General features: G+C 40.8%; 2 protein-coding genes across 5 annotated transcripts in view; one reads left to right on the top strand and one right to left on the bottom strand.

Annotated features, from left to right (window-relative positions):
* Window positions 1-16030, top strand: part of CENPL (centromere protein L) — a 32874-nt gene that overhangs the window by 10429 nt on the left and 6415 nt on the right. The window contains exons 3-5 of the mRNA XM_011962344.1: window positions 3095-3269; window positions 8881-9132; window positions 14053-14595. Of these exons, the coding sequence (XP_011817734.1) occupies window positions 3102-3269; window positions 8881-9132; window positions 14053-14595 (963 nt within the window). The 5' untranslated portion in view covers window positions 3095-3101. The remainder of the gene's footprint in view (window positions 1-3094; window positions 3270-8880; window positions 9133-14052; window positions 14596-16030) is intronic.
* LOC105526367 (60S ribosomal protein L10a) lies at window positions 10976-11700 on the bottom strand. 4 transcript variants are annotated; one of them, XM_011962343.1, is made up of 2 exons: window positions 11579-11685; window positions 10976-11497 (listed from the first exon to the last, which is right to left on the bottom strand). In XM_011962343.1, exons 1-2 carry the CDS (start codon window positions 11656-11658, stop codon window positions 11005-11007), a joined length of 573 nt encoding a protein of 190 aa, XP_011817733.1. In that variant the 5' UTR covers window positions 11659-11685; the 3' UTR covers window positions 10976-11004. The 4 variants fall into 4 exon arrangements, with proteins under 4 accessions (XP_011817733.1, XP_011817731.1, XP_011817732.1 ...); XM_011962341.1 differs by having other exon boundaries at window positions 10976-11394; window positions 11425-11682; XM_011962342.1 differs by having other exon boundaries at window positions 10976-11394; window positions 11431-11682.

The following is a 16030-nucleotide window of genomic DNA, read 5'->3' as shown; positions in this document are numbered from 1 at the left end:
TATGTGGTCAATTTTAGAATAAGTGTGATGTGGTGCTGACAAGAATGTATATTCTGTTGATTTGGGGTGGAGAGTTCTGTAGATGTCTGTTAGGTCCGCTTGGTGCAGAGCTGAGTTCAAGTCCTGGATATCCTTTTTAACCTTCTGTCTCATTGATCTGTCTAATATTGATGTTGGGGTATTAAAGTCTCCAGTATTATTGTGTGGGATTCTAAGTCTCTTTGTAGGTCTCTAAGGACTTGCTTTATGAATCTGGGTACTCCTGTATTGGGTGCATATATATTTAAGGTTAGTTAGCTCTTCTTGTTGAATTGATCCCTTTACCATTATGTAATGACTTTCCTTGTCTCTTTTGATCTTTCTTGGTTTAAAGTCTGTTTTATCAGAGACTAGGATTGCAACCCCTCCTTTTTTTTTGCTTTCCATTTGCTTGGTGGATCTTCCTCTATCTATTTTGAGCCTATGTGTGTCTTTGCATTTGAGATGGGTCTCCTGAATACAGCACACTGATGGGTCTTAGCTCTTTATCCAATTTGCCAGGCTGTGTCTTTTAATTGGGGCATTTAGCCCAGTTACATTTCAAGTTAATATTGTTATGTGTGAATTTGATCCTGACATTATGATGTTAGCTGGTTATTTTGCCCGTTAGTTGGTGCAGTTTCTTCTTAGCATCGATGGTCTTTACAATTTGGCATGTTTTTGCAGTGGCTGGTACTGATTGTTCCTTTCCATGTTTAGCGCTTCCTTCAGGAGCTCTTGTAAGGCAGGCCTCGTGGTGACAAAATCTCTCAGCATTTGCTTGTCTGTAAAGGATTTTGTTTCTGCTTCACTTATGAAGCTTAGTTTGGCTGGATATGAAATTCTGGGTTGAAATTCCTTTCTTTAAGAATGTTGAATATTGGCCCCCACTCTCTTCTGGCTTGTAGAGTTTCTGCCAGGAGATCTGCTGTTAGCCTGATGGGCTTCCCTTTGTGGGTAACCCAACCCTTCTCTTTGGCTGTGTTTAACATTTTTTCCTTCATTTCAACCTTGGTGAATCTGACAATTATGTGTCTTGGGGTTGCTCTTCTCGAGGAGTATCTTTGTGGTGTTCTGTGTATTTCCTGAATTTGAATGTTGGCCTGCCTTGCTAGGTTGGGGAAGTTCTCTGGATAATATCGTGGAGAGTGTTTTCCAATTTGGTTCCATTCTCACTGTCACTTTCAGGTACACCAATCAAACGTAGATTTGGTCTTTTCACATAGTCCCTTATTTCTTGGAGGCTTTTTTTCGTTTCTTTTTACTCTTTTTTCTCTAATTTTGTCTTCTCGCTTTATTTCATTAATTTGATCTTTAGTAACTGATACCCTTTCTTCTACTTGATTGAATTGGCTATTGAAGCTTGTGCATGCATCATGAAGTTCTTATGCCATGATTTTCAGCTCCATTAGGTCATTTAAGGTCTTCTCTACACTGTTTATTCTAGTTAGCCACTCATCTAATCTTTTTTCAAGGTTTTTAGCTTCCTTGCGATGGGTTAGAACATGCTTCTTTAGCTCGGAGAAGTTTGTTATTACTGACCTTCTGAAGCCTACTTCTGTCAACTTGTCAAAGCCATTCTCTGTCCAGCTTTGTTCCGTTGCTGGTGAGGGGCTGTGATCCTTTGGAGAAGGGGTGCTCTGGTTTTTAGAATTATCAGCTTTTGTGCTCTGGTTTCTCCCCATCTTTGTGGTTTTATCTACCTTTGGTGTTTGATGTTGGTGACCTACAGATGGGGTTTTGGTGTGGATGTCCTTTTTGTTGATGTAGATGCTATTCCTTTCTTTTTGTTAGTTTTTCTTTTACCAGTCAGGTCCCTCAGCTGCAGTCTGTTGGAGTTTGCTGGAGGTCCACTCCAGACCCCGTTTGCCTGGATATCACCAGAGGAGGCTGCAGAACAGCAAATATTGTTGCCTGAGTCTTCCTCTGGAAGCTTCATCCCAGAGGGGCACTTGCCTGTATGAGGTGTCATTCGGCCCCTACTGGGAGGTGTCTCCCAGTTAGACTACACGGGGGTCAGGGACCCACTTGAGGAGGCAGTCTGTCTGTTCTCACCATTCAAATGCCATACTGGGAGAATGCTGTCTTCAGAGTTGTCAGACAGGGACATTTAAGTCTGCAGACGTTTCTGCTGCCTTTTGTTCAGCTATACCCTGCCCACAGAGGTGGAATCTATAGAGGCAGTGGGCATTGCTGAGCTGCGGTGGGCTCCACCCAGTTTGAATTGCCTGGCCACTTTGTTTACCTACTCAAGCCTCAGCAATGGTGTATGCACCTCCCCGTCGCCAGGCTACTGCCTGGCAGGTTAATCTCAGGCTGCTGGGCTAGCAGTGAGCAAGGCTCCGTGGGCGTGGGACCTGCTGAGCCAGGCACGGGAGAGAATCTCCTAGTCTGCTGGTTGCCAGGACTGTAGGAAAAGCGCAATATTTGGGTGGGAGTGTCCCAATTTTCCAGGTAGTCTGTTACGCCTTCCCTTGGCTAGGAAAAGGAAATCCCTGGACCCCTTGCACTTCCTGAGTGAGGCAACACCCCGCCCTGCTTCGGCTCAACCTCCATGGGCTGCACCCACTGTCCAACCAGTCCCAGTGAGATGAATCAGGTACCTCAGTTGGAAATGCAGAAATCACCCGTCTTCTGTGTCGATCACGCTGGGAGCTGCAGACCAGGGCTGTTCCTATTCAGCCATCTTGGAACCAGATTCGACAGATTCTTGAAAGAAAAACTCAGTAGAATGTGCTTAATGACTGTATGTTAAAGAATGAAGGTGGGAGACTACATGAATTTAAGTTAACAGCAAATTGACAGGAATTTGAAAATGGATCAGTTAGCTTTTTGAAGGAGGAAAAGAAGTTGAATTTAGTTTTGAACATACACTATGTTTGAGGTGTCTGTAAGATATACATAAAAGTGGGCTATAGCCAATAAGGAGTATAGGACTTGGTTTAAAACTGGGAATAGGGAGGGGAAAAGAAAGAAAGAGAAAGGATTCCTTTAGCATGAGGAGAGGAATCAGTGAAACTGAGCATCAGTTAACTTTTTAGTGCTTAGAATTCTGGTTTTATTTCTTCTTATGTAGATAGACCATGGATTCTTATGATGTACCAGAATCAACTCCTAGTGCATCCTCAAGACCTGAAGATTACTTTGTAGGTGCCACTCCTCTGCAAAAACGATTAGAATCAATCAGGAAGCAGACTTCATTTATCCCGACTCCACCTCGGAGGAAAATTCCCCAGTGTTCACAGTTGCAGGTATGCTTTTTGTATCCCCTTGTGTTAGTCAATAATCGAGAATATCTGTGAACAAAACATTTCAATTTTTGTAACTATAGTATTCTTAGTATCTTCTTAACCCGTCAACTAATAAATGAGAAACAAAGAAACAATTTCATAATGACCAGTGCTATTTCTTTTATGTCTTTTATTTATTTTTTATATTTGTATTTATTCATTTATTTAGAGACAGAGTCTCGCTCTGTCGCCCAGGCTGGAGTGCAGTGGCGCAATCTCTGCTCACTGCAAGCTCCGCCTCCTGGGTTCATGCCATTCTTCTGCCTCAGTCTCCCCAGTAGCTGGGACTATAGGCGCCCGCCACCACGCCTGGCTAATTTTTTGTATTTTTTAGTAGAGACGGGGTTTTACCGTGTTAGCCAGGATGGCCTCGATCTCCTGACCTTGTGATCCGCCTGCCTCAGCCTCCCAAAGTGCTGGGATTACAGGCGTGAGCCACCGCGCCTGTTTATTTATTTTTAAAGTAGTTTTCAAACATACAACTCATATATATACCAGGAATTTTTATGTATTTTAATCTCCTTTAATCTGAATCATGTCCACGGTATTTTTTTTAACTTTTATTTTAAGTTTAGGGGTATATGTGCAGGATGTGCAGGTTTGTTATATAGGTAAACGTGTGTCATGGGGGTTGGTTATACAGATTATTTCATCACCCAGGTGTTAAGCCTAATACCCATTAGTTATTTTTCCTGCTTCTCTCCCTCCTCCCACCCTCCACTCCCTGATAGGCCTCAGTGTGTGTTGTTCCCCTCTATGCGTCCATGTGTTCTCATCGTTTAGCTCTCACTTATAAGTGAGAACATGTGGTATTTGGTTTTCTGTTCCTTTGCTAGTTGGCTAAGGATAATGGCCTCCAGCTCCATCTATATCTCTGCAAAGGATATGATCTCGTTCATTTTTATGGCTGCATAGTGTTCCATGGTGTATATGTACCACATTTTCTTTATCCAGTCTGTCATTGATGGGCATTTAGGTTGATTCCATGTCTTTGCTATTGTGAATAGTGCTGCAGTGAGTATAGCATGCATGTGTCTTTATGGTAGACTGATTTATATTCCTTTGGGTATATACCCCAGTAAGGGGATTGGTGGGTCAAATAATATTTCTGTCTCTAGGTCTTTGAGGAATTGCCACACAGTCTTACACAGTGGTTGAACTAATTCACACTCCCACCAACAATGTATAAGCATTCCTTTTTCTCCACAACCTCACCAGCATCTGTTATTTTTGACTTTTTATTTTTCTCCACAACCTCGCCAGCATCTGTTGTTTTTTGACCTTTTAATAATAGCCATTCTGACTGATATGAAATAGTATCTCATTGTGGTTTTGATTTGCATTTTTCTAATGATCAGTGATGTTGAACTTTCCTTCATATGATTGTTGGCCTCATGTATGTCTTCTTTTGAGAAGTATCTGCTTGTGTCCTTTGCTAACTTTTTTTTTTTTTTTTTTTTTGAGACGGAGTCTTGCTCTGTCGCCCAGGCTGGCGTGCAGTGGCCGGATCTCAGCTCACTGCAAGCTCCACCTCCCGGGTTTTTACGCCATTCTCCTGCCTCAGCCTCCCGAGTAGCTGGGACTACAGGCGCCCGCCACCTCGCCCGGCTAGTTTTTTGTATTTTTTTAGTAGAGACGGGGTTTCACCGTGTTAGCCAGGATGGTCTCGATCTCCTGACCTCGTGATCCGCCCGTCTCGGCCTCCCAAAGTGCTGGGATTACAGGCTTGAGCCACCGCGCCCGGCCCTTTGCTGACTTTTTAATGGGGTTGTTTTTTCCTTTTTTTTTTTTTTTGAGAGAGAGTCTCGCTCTGTCACCCAGGCTGGAGTGCAGTGGCATGATCTTGGCTGACTCCGCCTCCCAGATTGAAGTGATTCTTCTGCCTCAGCCTCCCGAGTAACTGGGATTATAGGCATCCACCACCATGCCTGGCTAATTTTTTTGTATTTTTAGTAGAGACGGGGGTTCACCATGTTGTCCAGGCTGGTCTGGAACTCTTGACCTCAGGTGATCCACCCTCCCCAACCTCTCAAAGTGCTGGGAGTCTTACTCTATCAGCCAGGCTGGAGTGCAATGATATGATCTTGGCTCACTGCAACCTCCGTCTCCTGGGTTCAAGCGATTCTCCTGCGTCAGCCTCCCAAGTAGCTGGTACTACAGGTGCCCGCCACCACACCCAGCTACTTTTTTTGTATTGTTAGTAGAGACAGGGTTTCACCATTTTGGCCAGGATGGTCTTGAACTCCTAACCTTGTGATCCGCCCGCCTCGGCCTCCCAAAGTGCTGAGATTACAGGCATGAGCCACCATGCCTGGCCTGGCCCATTTTTTTCTTGTAAATTTGTTTAAGTTCCTTATTGGTACTGGATAGTAGACCTTTGTCAGATGCATGGTTTGCAAAATTTTTCTCCCATTCTGTGGGTTTTCTGTTTACTCTGTTGATAGTTTCTTTTGCTATGCAGAAGCCCTTTAGATTAGTTAGATCCCATTTGTCAATTTTTGCTTTCATTGCTATTGCTTTTGGCGTCATTGTCATGAAATCTTTGCCTGTACCTATGTCCTGAATGGTATTGCCTAGGTTGTCTTCCAGGGTTTTTATAGTTTTGTGTTTTACATTTAAGTCTTTAATCCACATTGAGTTAATTTTTGTATATGGTATAAGGAAGGGGTCCAGTTTCAGTTTTCTGCATATGGCTAGCCAGTTATCCCAGTACCATTTATTGAATAGAGAGTCCTTTCCCCATTGCTTTTTTTGTCAGGTTTGTCCATAGTATTTATCTTTAATGACACTGATATTTTTAAAGAATACAGTACAGCCTTCTTTTCCTCTTTAAAGTAGAATATTCCTCATTTTGCATCTGTCTGGCATTTTCTCATGATTAGATTGAAATTAGTATTTTTGGCTAGAATATTTCATAGGTGCTGTTGTGTCCTTGTGAATCACATCTTGAGGCACACAGGCGACATTAATTTTGATCATCCTGTCAAGGAGTTCTCCAGTTTCTTTACTTTGTTTATGTACTGTTTTTTCCCTCTCTGCAACTAGTAAGCAGTTTGTGGAAAGACAACTTTAAGGCAGATATTCTGTTAATTGTCAAAATTTCTTCTTAGACTTGGTTTACACTGGTAATTTTTTCCTGTTCCCATCTTTATGGTTTTTCCTGTTCCCATCTTAATGGTTTTTTTTTCCTGTTCCCATCTTTTGATTTTTTCCTGTTCCCATCTTAATGGTTTTCCAACTCCAGCACTCCCTTCATGTTTACCAACCAGCCTTTGATATTCTATTGTAACCCTTCTCCTTTTTTCTTCATTTATTTATCTATTTATTATTGGTATAGGCTCATAAATTCCTTTTTTTAAGGATTTTTAATTTATTACTAAATTATTTTGGTATTTAAATTGTCCCAGATTTGTCTGGTGGCAACATGCTCTGTTTTGATCATTTACAAACAACCCTGAAGGTATACAGCATTAATAATTTCTAATTATACTGAAGCAGGAAATAAAATCCTATTCAATAAAAGTTTGGTGTGTGGTTTTGAATCACTTAGCTAGGGGCCTGGCTGATCAGTCACTCTCATTGTAGTTTTTTCTCTGGTCAGTAGTCTCATATCCCAAAATATGGTTGTATACGTAGTACCGGGGATATGAAACAAGTTTTATTTCTTTGTGACAATTTTCTTTTTTAAAAAATTTCTTCTTAGAGACAGGGTCTTGCTTAGTACAGGGCCTCACTCTGTCACCAAGGCTGGAGTGCAGTGGCACAATCATAGCTCACAGCAGCTTCTAACTCCTGGGCTTAAGTGATCCTCCAAAGTATAGCTGGGAATAACAGGCACATGCCACCATGCCTGGCTAAGTTTTTAAAGGTTTTTTTTTTTTTTTTAAATAGAGATGAGGGTCTCACTATGTTGACCAGGCTATTCTTGAACTCCTGGGCTCAAGCAATCCTCCTGCCTCTGCCTCCCAAAGTGGTGGGATTACAGGTGTCAGCCACCATGCCTGGCTTTCTTTGTGACAGTTTTCTTAAAGAAAAATTTCAATTGCTAGTAATGAAAGTGTTGATTCTTAACCAGAAAACATAAATTTTATATAAATTGAATATTGGAATGTTCACTTCATTGCTTCCTCATCTCTATGTATTTTAGTCATAATAATAAAACAACTTATAACATTTCAATGAATGTTTTAGTCAGAACAAACATTTTTGTCAAGTAGACAACTGTAGTGAAAGTTCTAAAAGGTTGTTGGAGCTGTGAGACTATGTCAGGAAGTATGGACTCTATAAAAGAATTCAGTTTGGAAGGAAACTAGGAGCCTATATGGCGGCATATATGAAGGCCCTGAACAATGCCATGGGGCCAATACAAATGAAGTGTTTTTGTTTTTAATAGTACCTGTGGTTCTAATAGAGCATAGCAAAAAATATTCCCAAATATCTTTTTTTTTTTTTTTTTTTTTTCAGGCTAGTCTAGCATAGTAGTGAGAAGGGGGAAGTGGGGAAGAATAGAACAGGAGCTGGAAACAAGAAGTTTGATCTATAATTGATTGTGTACAATCAACTGAGATAACTCATTACCTTTGGACAAGCCCCCAAGTATCTTTTTATTTAATCTGTTGAATTGGGCATGGTGTCATAGAGTAGACTTGCTGCCAAACAATTTTTTTTTTTTTTAAAGAGAGAGTCTTGCTCTGCCACCCAGGCTGGAGTGCAGTGGCGTGATCTCAGCTCACTGCAACCTTTGCCCTCCAGATTCAAGGAATTCTCCTGCCTCAGCCTCCCGAGTAGCTGGAATCACAGGTCCACACCACCATGCCCAGCTTATTTATTTTTGTATTTTTAGTAGAGACGGTGTTTTACCAAGTTGGCTAGGCTGGTCTCGAACTCCTGACCTTGTGATCCACCTGCCTTAGCCTCCCAAAGTGCTGGGATTACAGGCGTGAGCCACCGCGCCTGGCCCAAACAATTTTTTTAAATTAAGGCTAATCAAATTAGATACTTTAGGAATGGTTACCATTTTTGAAATCTATTAATTTGAAGTTTCTAAAAGTGAAACGTAAATTTTATGTTAAATATTTATTGGACACTTGTTCTAGATAGCTTTGTTCTAGAGAGAACTAAATAGACAAAATCATTGCTGTCATCAAGCTTATATACCAGTAGACAGATAATAAAAATACAAAAAAATTGCAGACAAGAATATAATGTTGGGTAGTAATAAGTGCTGTGAAGAAAAATAAATCTGGGTGAGGTGATACAAAGTTGGAGTGCGTGCAGGTGCCACTTTAGATTGAGTGGCCTCTTGGATTACATCTGGGTAGAGAATTGAATGAAGTGAAGGAGCTTGCCATGTGAACACTTGGGAGAAAAGCATTCTAAAGAGAAGTTACAGCAAAGGTAAAAGTCTGTTCAAGGATCTGCAAAAAGTCCTGCAAACTCATTTTGATTGGAGTGCAAAAATCAGGTACCCTATAATATATTTGTATTAGATGTTTTAAATGCTTTGATTAAATTCTTGTTAATGTTTCCTCATTCTTAAACTTCTTTTGTCTTGATTTTTTTTTTTTTGTAGGAAGATGTTGACCCTCAAAAGGTTGCATTCCTTCTGCATAAACAGTGGACTTTATATAGTTTAACTCCCTTATATAAATTCTCCTATAGTAATCTCAAAGAGTATTCTAGACTTCTGAATGCTTTTATTGTTGCTGAAAAGCAAAAAGGACTTGCTGTGGAAGTGGGAGAAGACTTCAACATCAAAGTGATTTTTTCTACTCTCCTAGGAATGAAAGGAACACAAAGGGATCCAGAAGCATTTCTTGTCCAGGTATAGTACATAAACAATACTTGCTTCGTAGGAGAAAAGAATCTGCATTTTCTTTGTTTGGAAATTGTTGTGATATTTTCTTAACTGTTTTAAAAATTTCTAAGTTTGTGATTTATAATGTATTTTATGTCTTGTTTGACTAAACTATAATAATTAGATATAATCAACTTAAAAAATTTTTTCCTGCATATGTAGGTAGTTTGTGTACAAAATCATGTTTATTTTTGAAAACTGAGGAAATACATGAAAGTACTAAAAAAGTTAAAAATTATAGTTTTAACATTTTGGTATATATGTTTGGTTATCTGTGTCTATATAGTCTTGAAATTGGGATCATATTGCCCATATTTGTACATTATATTTTTACTAATATTATAGACAATTACTCATGTCGTTAGGAATTCCATATTTTTATGGGTTTTTCTGGGATTAAATTTCTATAAATAGAATTTTAGTATAAAATATATATCATTAAATATTGTGATACTTCATGCCAGGTTACTCTCAGAAATGTAACATTTTAAGGCCAGGTGCAGTGGCTCACGCCTGTAATCCCAGCACTTTGGGAGGCTATAGCGGGCAGATCACCTGAGCCTAGGAGTTCAAGACTATCCTGGGCGACATGACAAGATGCCATCTCTACAAAAAATACAATAAATAAATAAATAAATCTGGTTTCTTAATCAATCAAGATAGTTCTATTGCTCTTATATACTACTTACAGGAAGGAATATAAAATGTTGCATTTCTTTTTTTTTTTTTTTTTTGAGATAGGGTCGCATTTTGTCACCCAGGCTAAAGTGCAGTGGCACGATCTTGGCTTACTGCAACCTCTGCCTCCTGGGCTCAAGTGATCCTTCCACCTTAGCCTTCCAAGTAGCTGGGACTACAGGTGCATGCCACCACACTTGGGTAAATTTTGTATTTTTTGTAGACAGGATCTTGCCATGTTGCCCAGGTTGGTCTCGAACTCCTGGGCTCAAGTGATCCACCCACCTTGGCTTCCCAAAGTGCTGGGATTACAGGCATGAACCACCACACTCAGCCTCAGATTTGTTTTGTTTATTATTCATGCCTGCTGCTTCTGTTTCTTTTGAGCTAACTAATCTTAATAATTGATGAGGAAATTAAGTTCTCAAGCAGTTGAAAAGGACTGACTTTTTGTTTGTATGGATTAGGGGTCAGTAAATCATGGCCCATAGGCCAAATCTGACCTGCTGCTTGTTTTTGTAAATAAGGTTTTATTGGAACATAGCCCCTTTTATTTGCTTATATATTGTCTGTGGCTGCTTTTGTGCTGCAACAGCAGAGTTGAGAAGTTGCAACAGAGACTGTATTGCCAGCAAAGTCTGAAATGCTTACTAACTGGCCCTTTACAGAAAAAAATTGATGACCCCAGATATAGGTCATGGTATTGGCAAAGATCTCAAGATGTTCTAGGATTAGGGTTAGCCTAAAGAATAGTGAATTAAACAAGATAGTGGTATACTGTCCTTTTTTTTTTTTTTTTAAAGTGCATGGATGTAAGCTGTCCAAGGCTGGTATGATGCTTGATGAAATAATTAATAATCTAGGCTCTTTCTTCTACTTAGTGCATGACTTTCATCCTAAAAGTTACCTTATGGTCTAACATAAGATGTCTCCAGCAGCTCTAAACCTTATATTTAAGTTCCAGGCAGGAAGTAGGAAGAAGATGGGAAGGACAAACAGAACCTGATGCAGAGTAAATCTTGCTGAGACCCAATAACTTCTGTTTACATCTTAGTTGGAAGGGAGACTAGAAAAGAATGTTTTTTCAGTGGGTACTCTGCCAGCTTAACTAAAGAGACTTTTTTTTTTTTTGACTGGTAATAGAATTTATTCAAATGTGCCTTAATATAGGCGCTGGGGCTTGCCCATGGTGCTCTTAATATATAAGGCCCGGACATTCTGCCAGTTTTTTTTGAGCAATGACACCAAGAAGTTGACAGCCAGGTGAATGTTATACACAAGCTCATCGTCTGTCATCTTCATGTGACCAACAGCTACAGCCAGACATAACACCTTCTTCATTTGGAACTTGATTGTGGACTTCACCTCATCCACTTTGGCCACCATGTTTTCGTTGTGTGTGAGCAGGGAAGGGAACTTTCCTGCCTTATTTAGGCCTGGGCCGAGGATTCGTGGAATCTGCTTGATCAGAGACTCTGAGGCCAAAAACGCATCATACTTCTTGGCCAGTTTCTTGACCAGTTTTTTATTCTTGTTGAGTTTTTTCAGCGCCTCGATGTCCATGTGGGGGATATCCACGGCCTTGGCCTCGTCACAGTGCTGCTGGTCCCCCAGGACACACACAGAGAACTTGGGGCGGGGAGTGGACTTAAGCCTGACGGTGCCCGAGAAGCGCTTGTTCTTCTGAGGGTCATAGTTCTTCAAGCTGATCTGTAACTCCACTGTCTCCAGGAACTTGCGGCGCTTGCGCTGGTTCCCGTGCAAGACTTCCCGCACCGCCTCGTACAGGGTGTCGTGAGAGACTTTGCTGCTCATGGCTTCTCACACCGCGCTAACCGGAAAAAGACGAGACTTTTTTTTTTTGAGACAGGTTCTCACTCTGTCACCCAGGTTGGAGTGCAGTTGCACTGTCTCGGCTCACTGCAACCTCTACCTCCTGGGCTTAAGTAGTCCTCCCGCCTCAGCCCCCCAAGTAGCTGGGACTATAGGCATATGCCGCCATGCCAGGCTAATTTTATATTTTTGTAGAGACAGGGTTTCACCATGTTGCCCAGGCTGGTCTCAAACTCCTGAGCTCGTGATCCACCCGCCTCGGACTCCCTAAGTTCTGGGATTGCAGGCATGAGCCATCTCGCCTGGCCATAAAGGGACTATTTTATTGTGGAAGGAAAAATGGATACTTAAGAGACAACTAGCAGTTTTTGTCAAGTGAAGCACCTGATGCACAGAGAAGTTCTGTGACTTGCATATTATGACGCAAGCATCTTCCCTTGTGAGGATTAGAAATGACCTCTTGAATTCCTGGTATAGTGTTCTAATAGTTTTCAAATTAAATCTCATTTCTTGATAGGATTACAGGACTCTTAGGTCATGAAAGTGTGATAAACTTAATATATCTAAGCTTCCAGGTATTTGAGAGTCTTTCAAAATTTCTTGAATAAGAAGGAGAAATATGTTAAAAGGACTGTGTAAATGATCATTTCTGAAGGGGTATGATACAAAACTGTGATCTTAACCTTGGTCTGCTTAATGCTTTAACAGAGTTCTTTGAGTATCTGGAAGGCATGTTTGTCATGTAACTTAAAATTTAAAGTTTGAGGGGTTAGGCAATCAGCTAAAAATATAATAAAAGATCCTCAATTATCTGAATGGATTGTCCAATGAGCCAAATCAGAAGAGATTAAAATTTTAGTAGGAATAAATTTACAGCCTCAGTATAAGTTGGGAGAGATTTACCTATAAAGCAAACATGAATATACAGGGCTAGTTTGTATAAAGCTGTCAACTAAAAACCAGAAAACTGCAATCTGAGATTACATTAATAGTATAACCTAGGTTAAAGGTGATGGTTAGTCTTGCAATCAGATCTTTTTCCCCCCTCCTTCCCTGAATCAGACCTTTTCAAAGTAATTATGTTCAATTACTTTAAAATAAAGTAATGATTCCTATGCAGAATAATTTCAGGGAAGAGTGACTAGAATAGTGAGAGAATGTGAATGTATGTCTTAGGTGAATGGCTGAAGAAACTGGAAATGTTGAACTTAGTACTATGTATGATGGGGACCATCAAATATCTGAAGGACTTTTCCTGTAGAAGAGAGATTAGATGTGATTATATTCTACATGCCCAAAAGGAAGAAAGCAGGACTAGTGGGTAGAAAATGTAGGGTCTAACATATAAAAGAACATTTTTTTGTTTTTTTTTTTGAGACGGAATCTCTCTCTGTCGCCCAGGCTGGAGTGCGGTGGCCCGATCTCGACCCACTGCAAGCTCCGCCTCCCGGGTTTACGCCATTCTCCTGCCTCAGCCTCCCATGTAGCTGGGACTACAGGCGCCCGCCACCGCGCCCGGCTAATTTTTTGTAGTTTTAGTAGAGACAGGGTTTCACTGTGTTAGCCAGGATGGTCTCGATCTCCTGACCTCGTGATCTGCCCGTCTTGGCCTCCCAAAGTGCTGGGATTACAGGCATAAGCCACCGTGCCCGGCCATAAAAGAACGTTTTAAGTTGATAGTGCTGCCTTAGGAAATATTGAAGTCTTCCTTAATGAAAGAATTCAAACATGTTGGATTTTTTTATCTTTCACAGTTCTTTCTAAAGTTGAGGGTTTTTTTTGTTTGTTTGTTTGTTTCAGGGTACTACACCTGGTTATGCCATATTGGTAGCTCTTGTTTTGCATTTTGGTTACACCAAGGTCTTGCCATATATCATGTTTCCACTGTATAAGAATATTGGGGGTCGGGCATGGTAGCTCACGCCTATAATCCTAGTACTTTGGGAGGCCAAGATGGGCAGATCACCTGAGGTCAGAGGTACGAGACCAGCCTAGCCAATATGGTGAAACCCCATCCCTACTGAAAATACAAAAATTAGCCGGGCATGGTAGTGCATGCCTATAATCCCAGCTACTTGGGAGGCTGAGGCTGGAGAATCACTTGAACCCAGGAGGTGGAGGTTGCAGTGAGCTGAGATCGCGCCACTGCACTCCAGCCTGGGCAACAGAGTGGACCCCCGTCTCAAAAAAAAAAAAAAAAAAAAAAGGCCAATTATTTTGATACGTCCTGTTAATCATTAGGGAGACTATTCCCTCTATGGTTTTTTGCAGGTATTACATTGGCTCGTCTTATTTTTAATGAACTAATTTTGAGAAGATGGAATTTAGAAGTAAATGTACTTTTGAATTTAAGGGACCTGTTTACTGTCTTTGTAGATTCTGTCAAAATCTCAATTGCCATCTGAGAATAGAGAAGGTAAAGTGTTGTGGACTGGCTGGTTCTGCTGTATTTTTGGAGACAGTCTTCTGGAGACTGTTTCAGAAGATTTCACCTGTCTGCCCTTATTCCTTGCAAATGGAGCAGAGTCTAACACAGCCATAATTGGAACTTGGTTTCAGAAAACCTTTGACTGTTATTTCAGTCCTTTAGCAATCAATGCATTTAATCTTTCCTGGATGGCTGCCATGTGGACTGCATGCAAAGTGGACCATTATGTGGCTACTACTGAATTTCTTTGGTCTGTACCCTGTAGCCCTCAAAGTCTGGACATTTCTTATGCAATACATCCAGAGGATGCAAAAGCTCTATGGGACAGCATCCACAAAACACCTGGGGAGGTTACCCAGGAAGAAGTTGACCTATTCATGGACTGCCTTTATTCACATTTCCATAGACATTTCAAGATTCATTTATCAGCCACAAGATTGGTTCGTGTTTCAACATCTGTAGCTTCAGCACATACTGATGGAAAAATAAAGGTTAGTTTGAACAATCTAGTTAAGTAATTTTTCCTCATTTTATGGTTTTAAAAATGTATGATGATTGTATTGTCCACATTGAAGAAACATATTTGAAGGTATTCAAGACAACAGAGAGCTTTTATTTTATGGTTTATGGTTTACTAAAGTCTTTAGCCTTCTAGATATAGCCTTATAATAGAAGGACACTATATGCTGTGTGCTTCAGCCTTTGGTAATAATATGAATTATTATTTTATAGTAACTTTGAAACTTTCAAAATTGTTTCTTGTGAAATTTTGAATTAATTATCAGAGTAATAGAGAATTTTGTATGTTAGACAAAATTATAGCCAGAAACACAGAACTAAGATGTCATCTTTATATTCTAGGTTTTTCTATCCTTATTGGGAAAGAAATAATACAGACATTGTTTTATTCTCTGCAGAGTGATTTCTGATAAGAAGTATCAGAAATAGGCCAGGCGTGGTGGCTCATGCCTGTAATCCCAGCACTTTGGGAGGCTGAGGTGGGTGGATCACGAGGTCAGGAGATCGAGACCATCCTGGCTAACACAGTGAAACCCCGTCTCTACTAAAAATACAAAAAATTAGCCAGGTGTGGTGGCAGTCGCCTGTAGTCCGAGCTACGCGGGAGGCCGAGGCAAGAGAATGGTGTGAACCCGGGAGGCGGAGCTTGCAGTGAGCTGAGATTGCGCCACCGCACTCCAGCCTGGGCAACAGAGTAAGACTCTGTCTCAAAAAAAAAAAAAAGGGCTGGGCGCGGTGGCTCAAGCCTGTAATCCCAGCACTTTGGGAGGCCAAGACGGGCGGATCACAAGGTCAGGAGATCGAGACCATCCTGACTAACACGGTGAAACCCTGTCTCTACTAAAAACTACAAAAAACTAGCCGGGTGAGGTGGCGGTGCCTGTAGTCCCAGCTACATGGGAGGCTGAGGCAGGAGAATGGCATGAACCCGGGAGGCGGAGCTTGCAGTGAGCTGAGATCAGGCCATAGCACTCCAGCCTGGGTGACAGAGCAAGACCCTGTCTCAAACAAACAAACAAAAAAAAGTATCAGAAATAAACTGAAAATTGGCTCCTAAAATATGTTAAAATATATAGCCACAATATACATTCGGTAAATGTTTCCTGTGATCTTGTTACTGTGCCAAGAGTTTAACAGACCTTAAATTCTAATCTTTAGAGCAACCCTGTAGTTAGGTGTTTTTTGTGTGTTTGCTTTTTGTTTTTTTTGAGACAGAATCTTACTCCATCACACAGGCTGGAGTGCAGTGGTGTGATCTCGGCTAACTACAACCTCTGCCTCCTGGGCTCAAACGATTCTTGTGCCTCAGCCTCCTGAGTAGCTGGGACTACAAGCATAAGCCACTACACCTGGCTAATTTTTGTAATTTTACCTTTTTTACTATTTTTACCTTTATTTATTTATTTA

This window comes from Colobus angolensis, unplaced genomic scaffold (assembly GCF_000951035.1).
Source record: "Colobus angolensis palliatus isolate OR3802 unplaced genomic scaffold, Cang.pa_1.0 Scaffold59, whole genome shotgun sequence".
Taxonomy (NCBI): domain Eukaryota; kingdom Metazoa; phylum Chordata; class Mammalia; order Primates; family Cercopithecidae; genus Colobus; species Colobus angolensis.
Note: the sequence above shows the minus strand (reverse complement) of the source record. Positions and strands in the feature narration are given on the sequence as shown.

Coding starts and splice junctions, on each gene's coding strand:
- LOC105526367 (XM_011962340.1), bottom strand. CDS start 11,658: ATGAGCAGCAAAGTCTCTCACGACACCCTGTACGAGGCGGTGCGGGAA.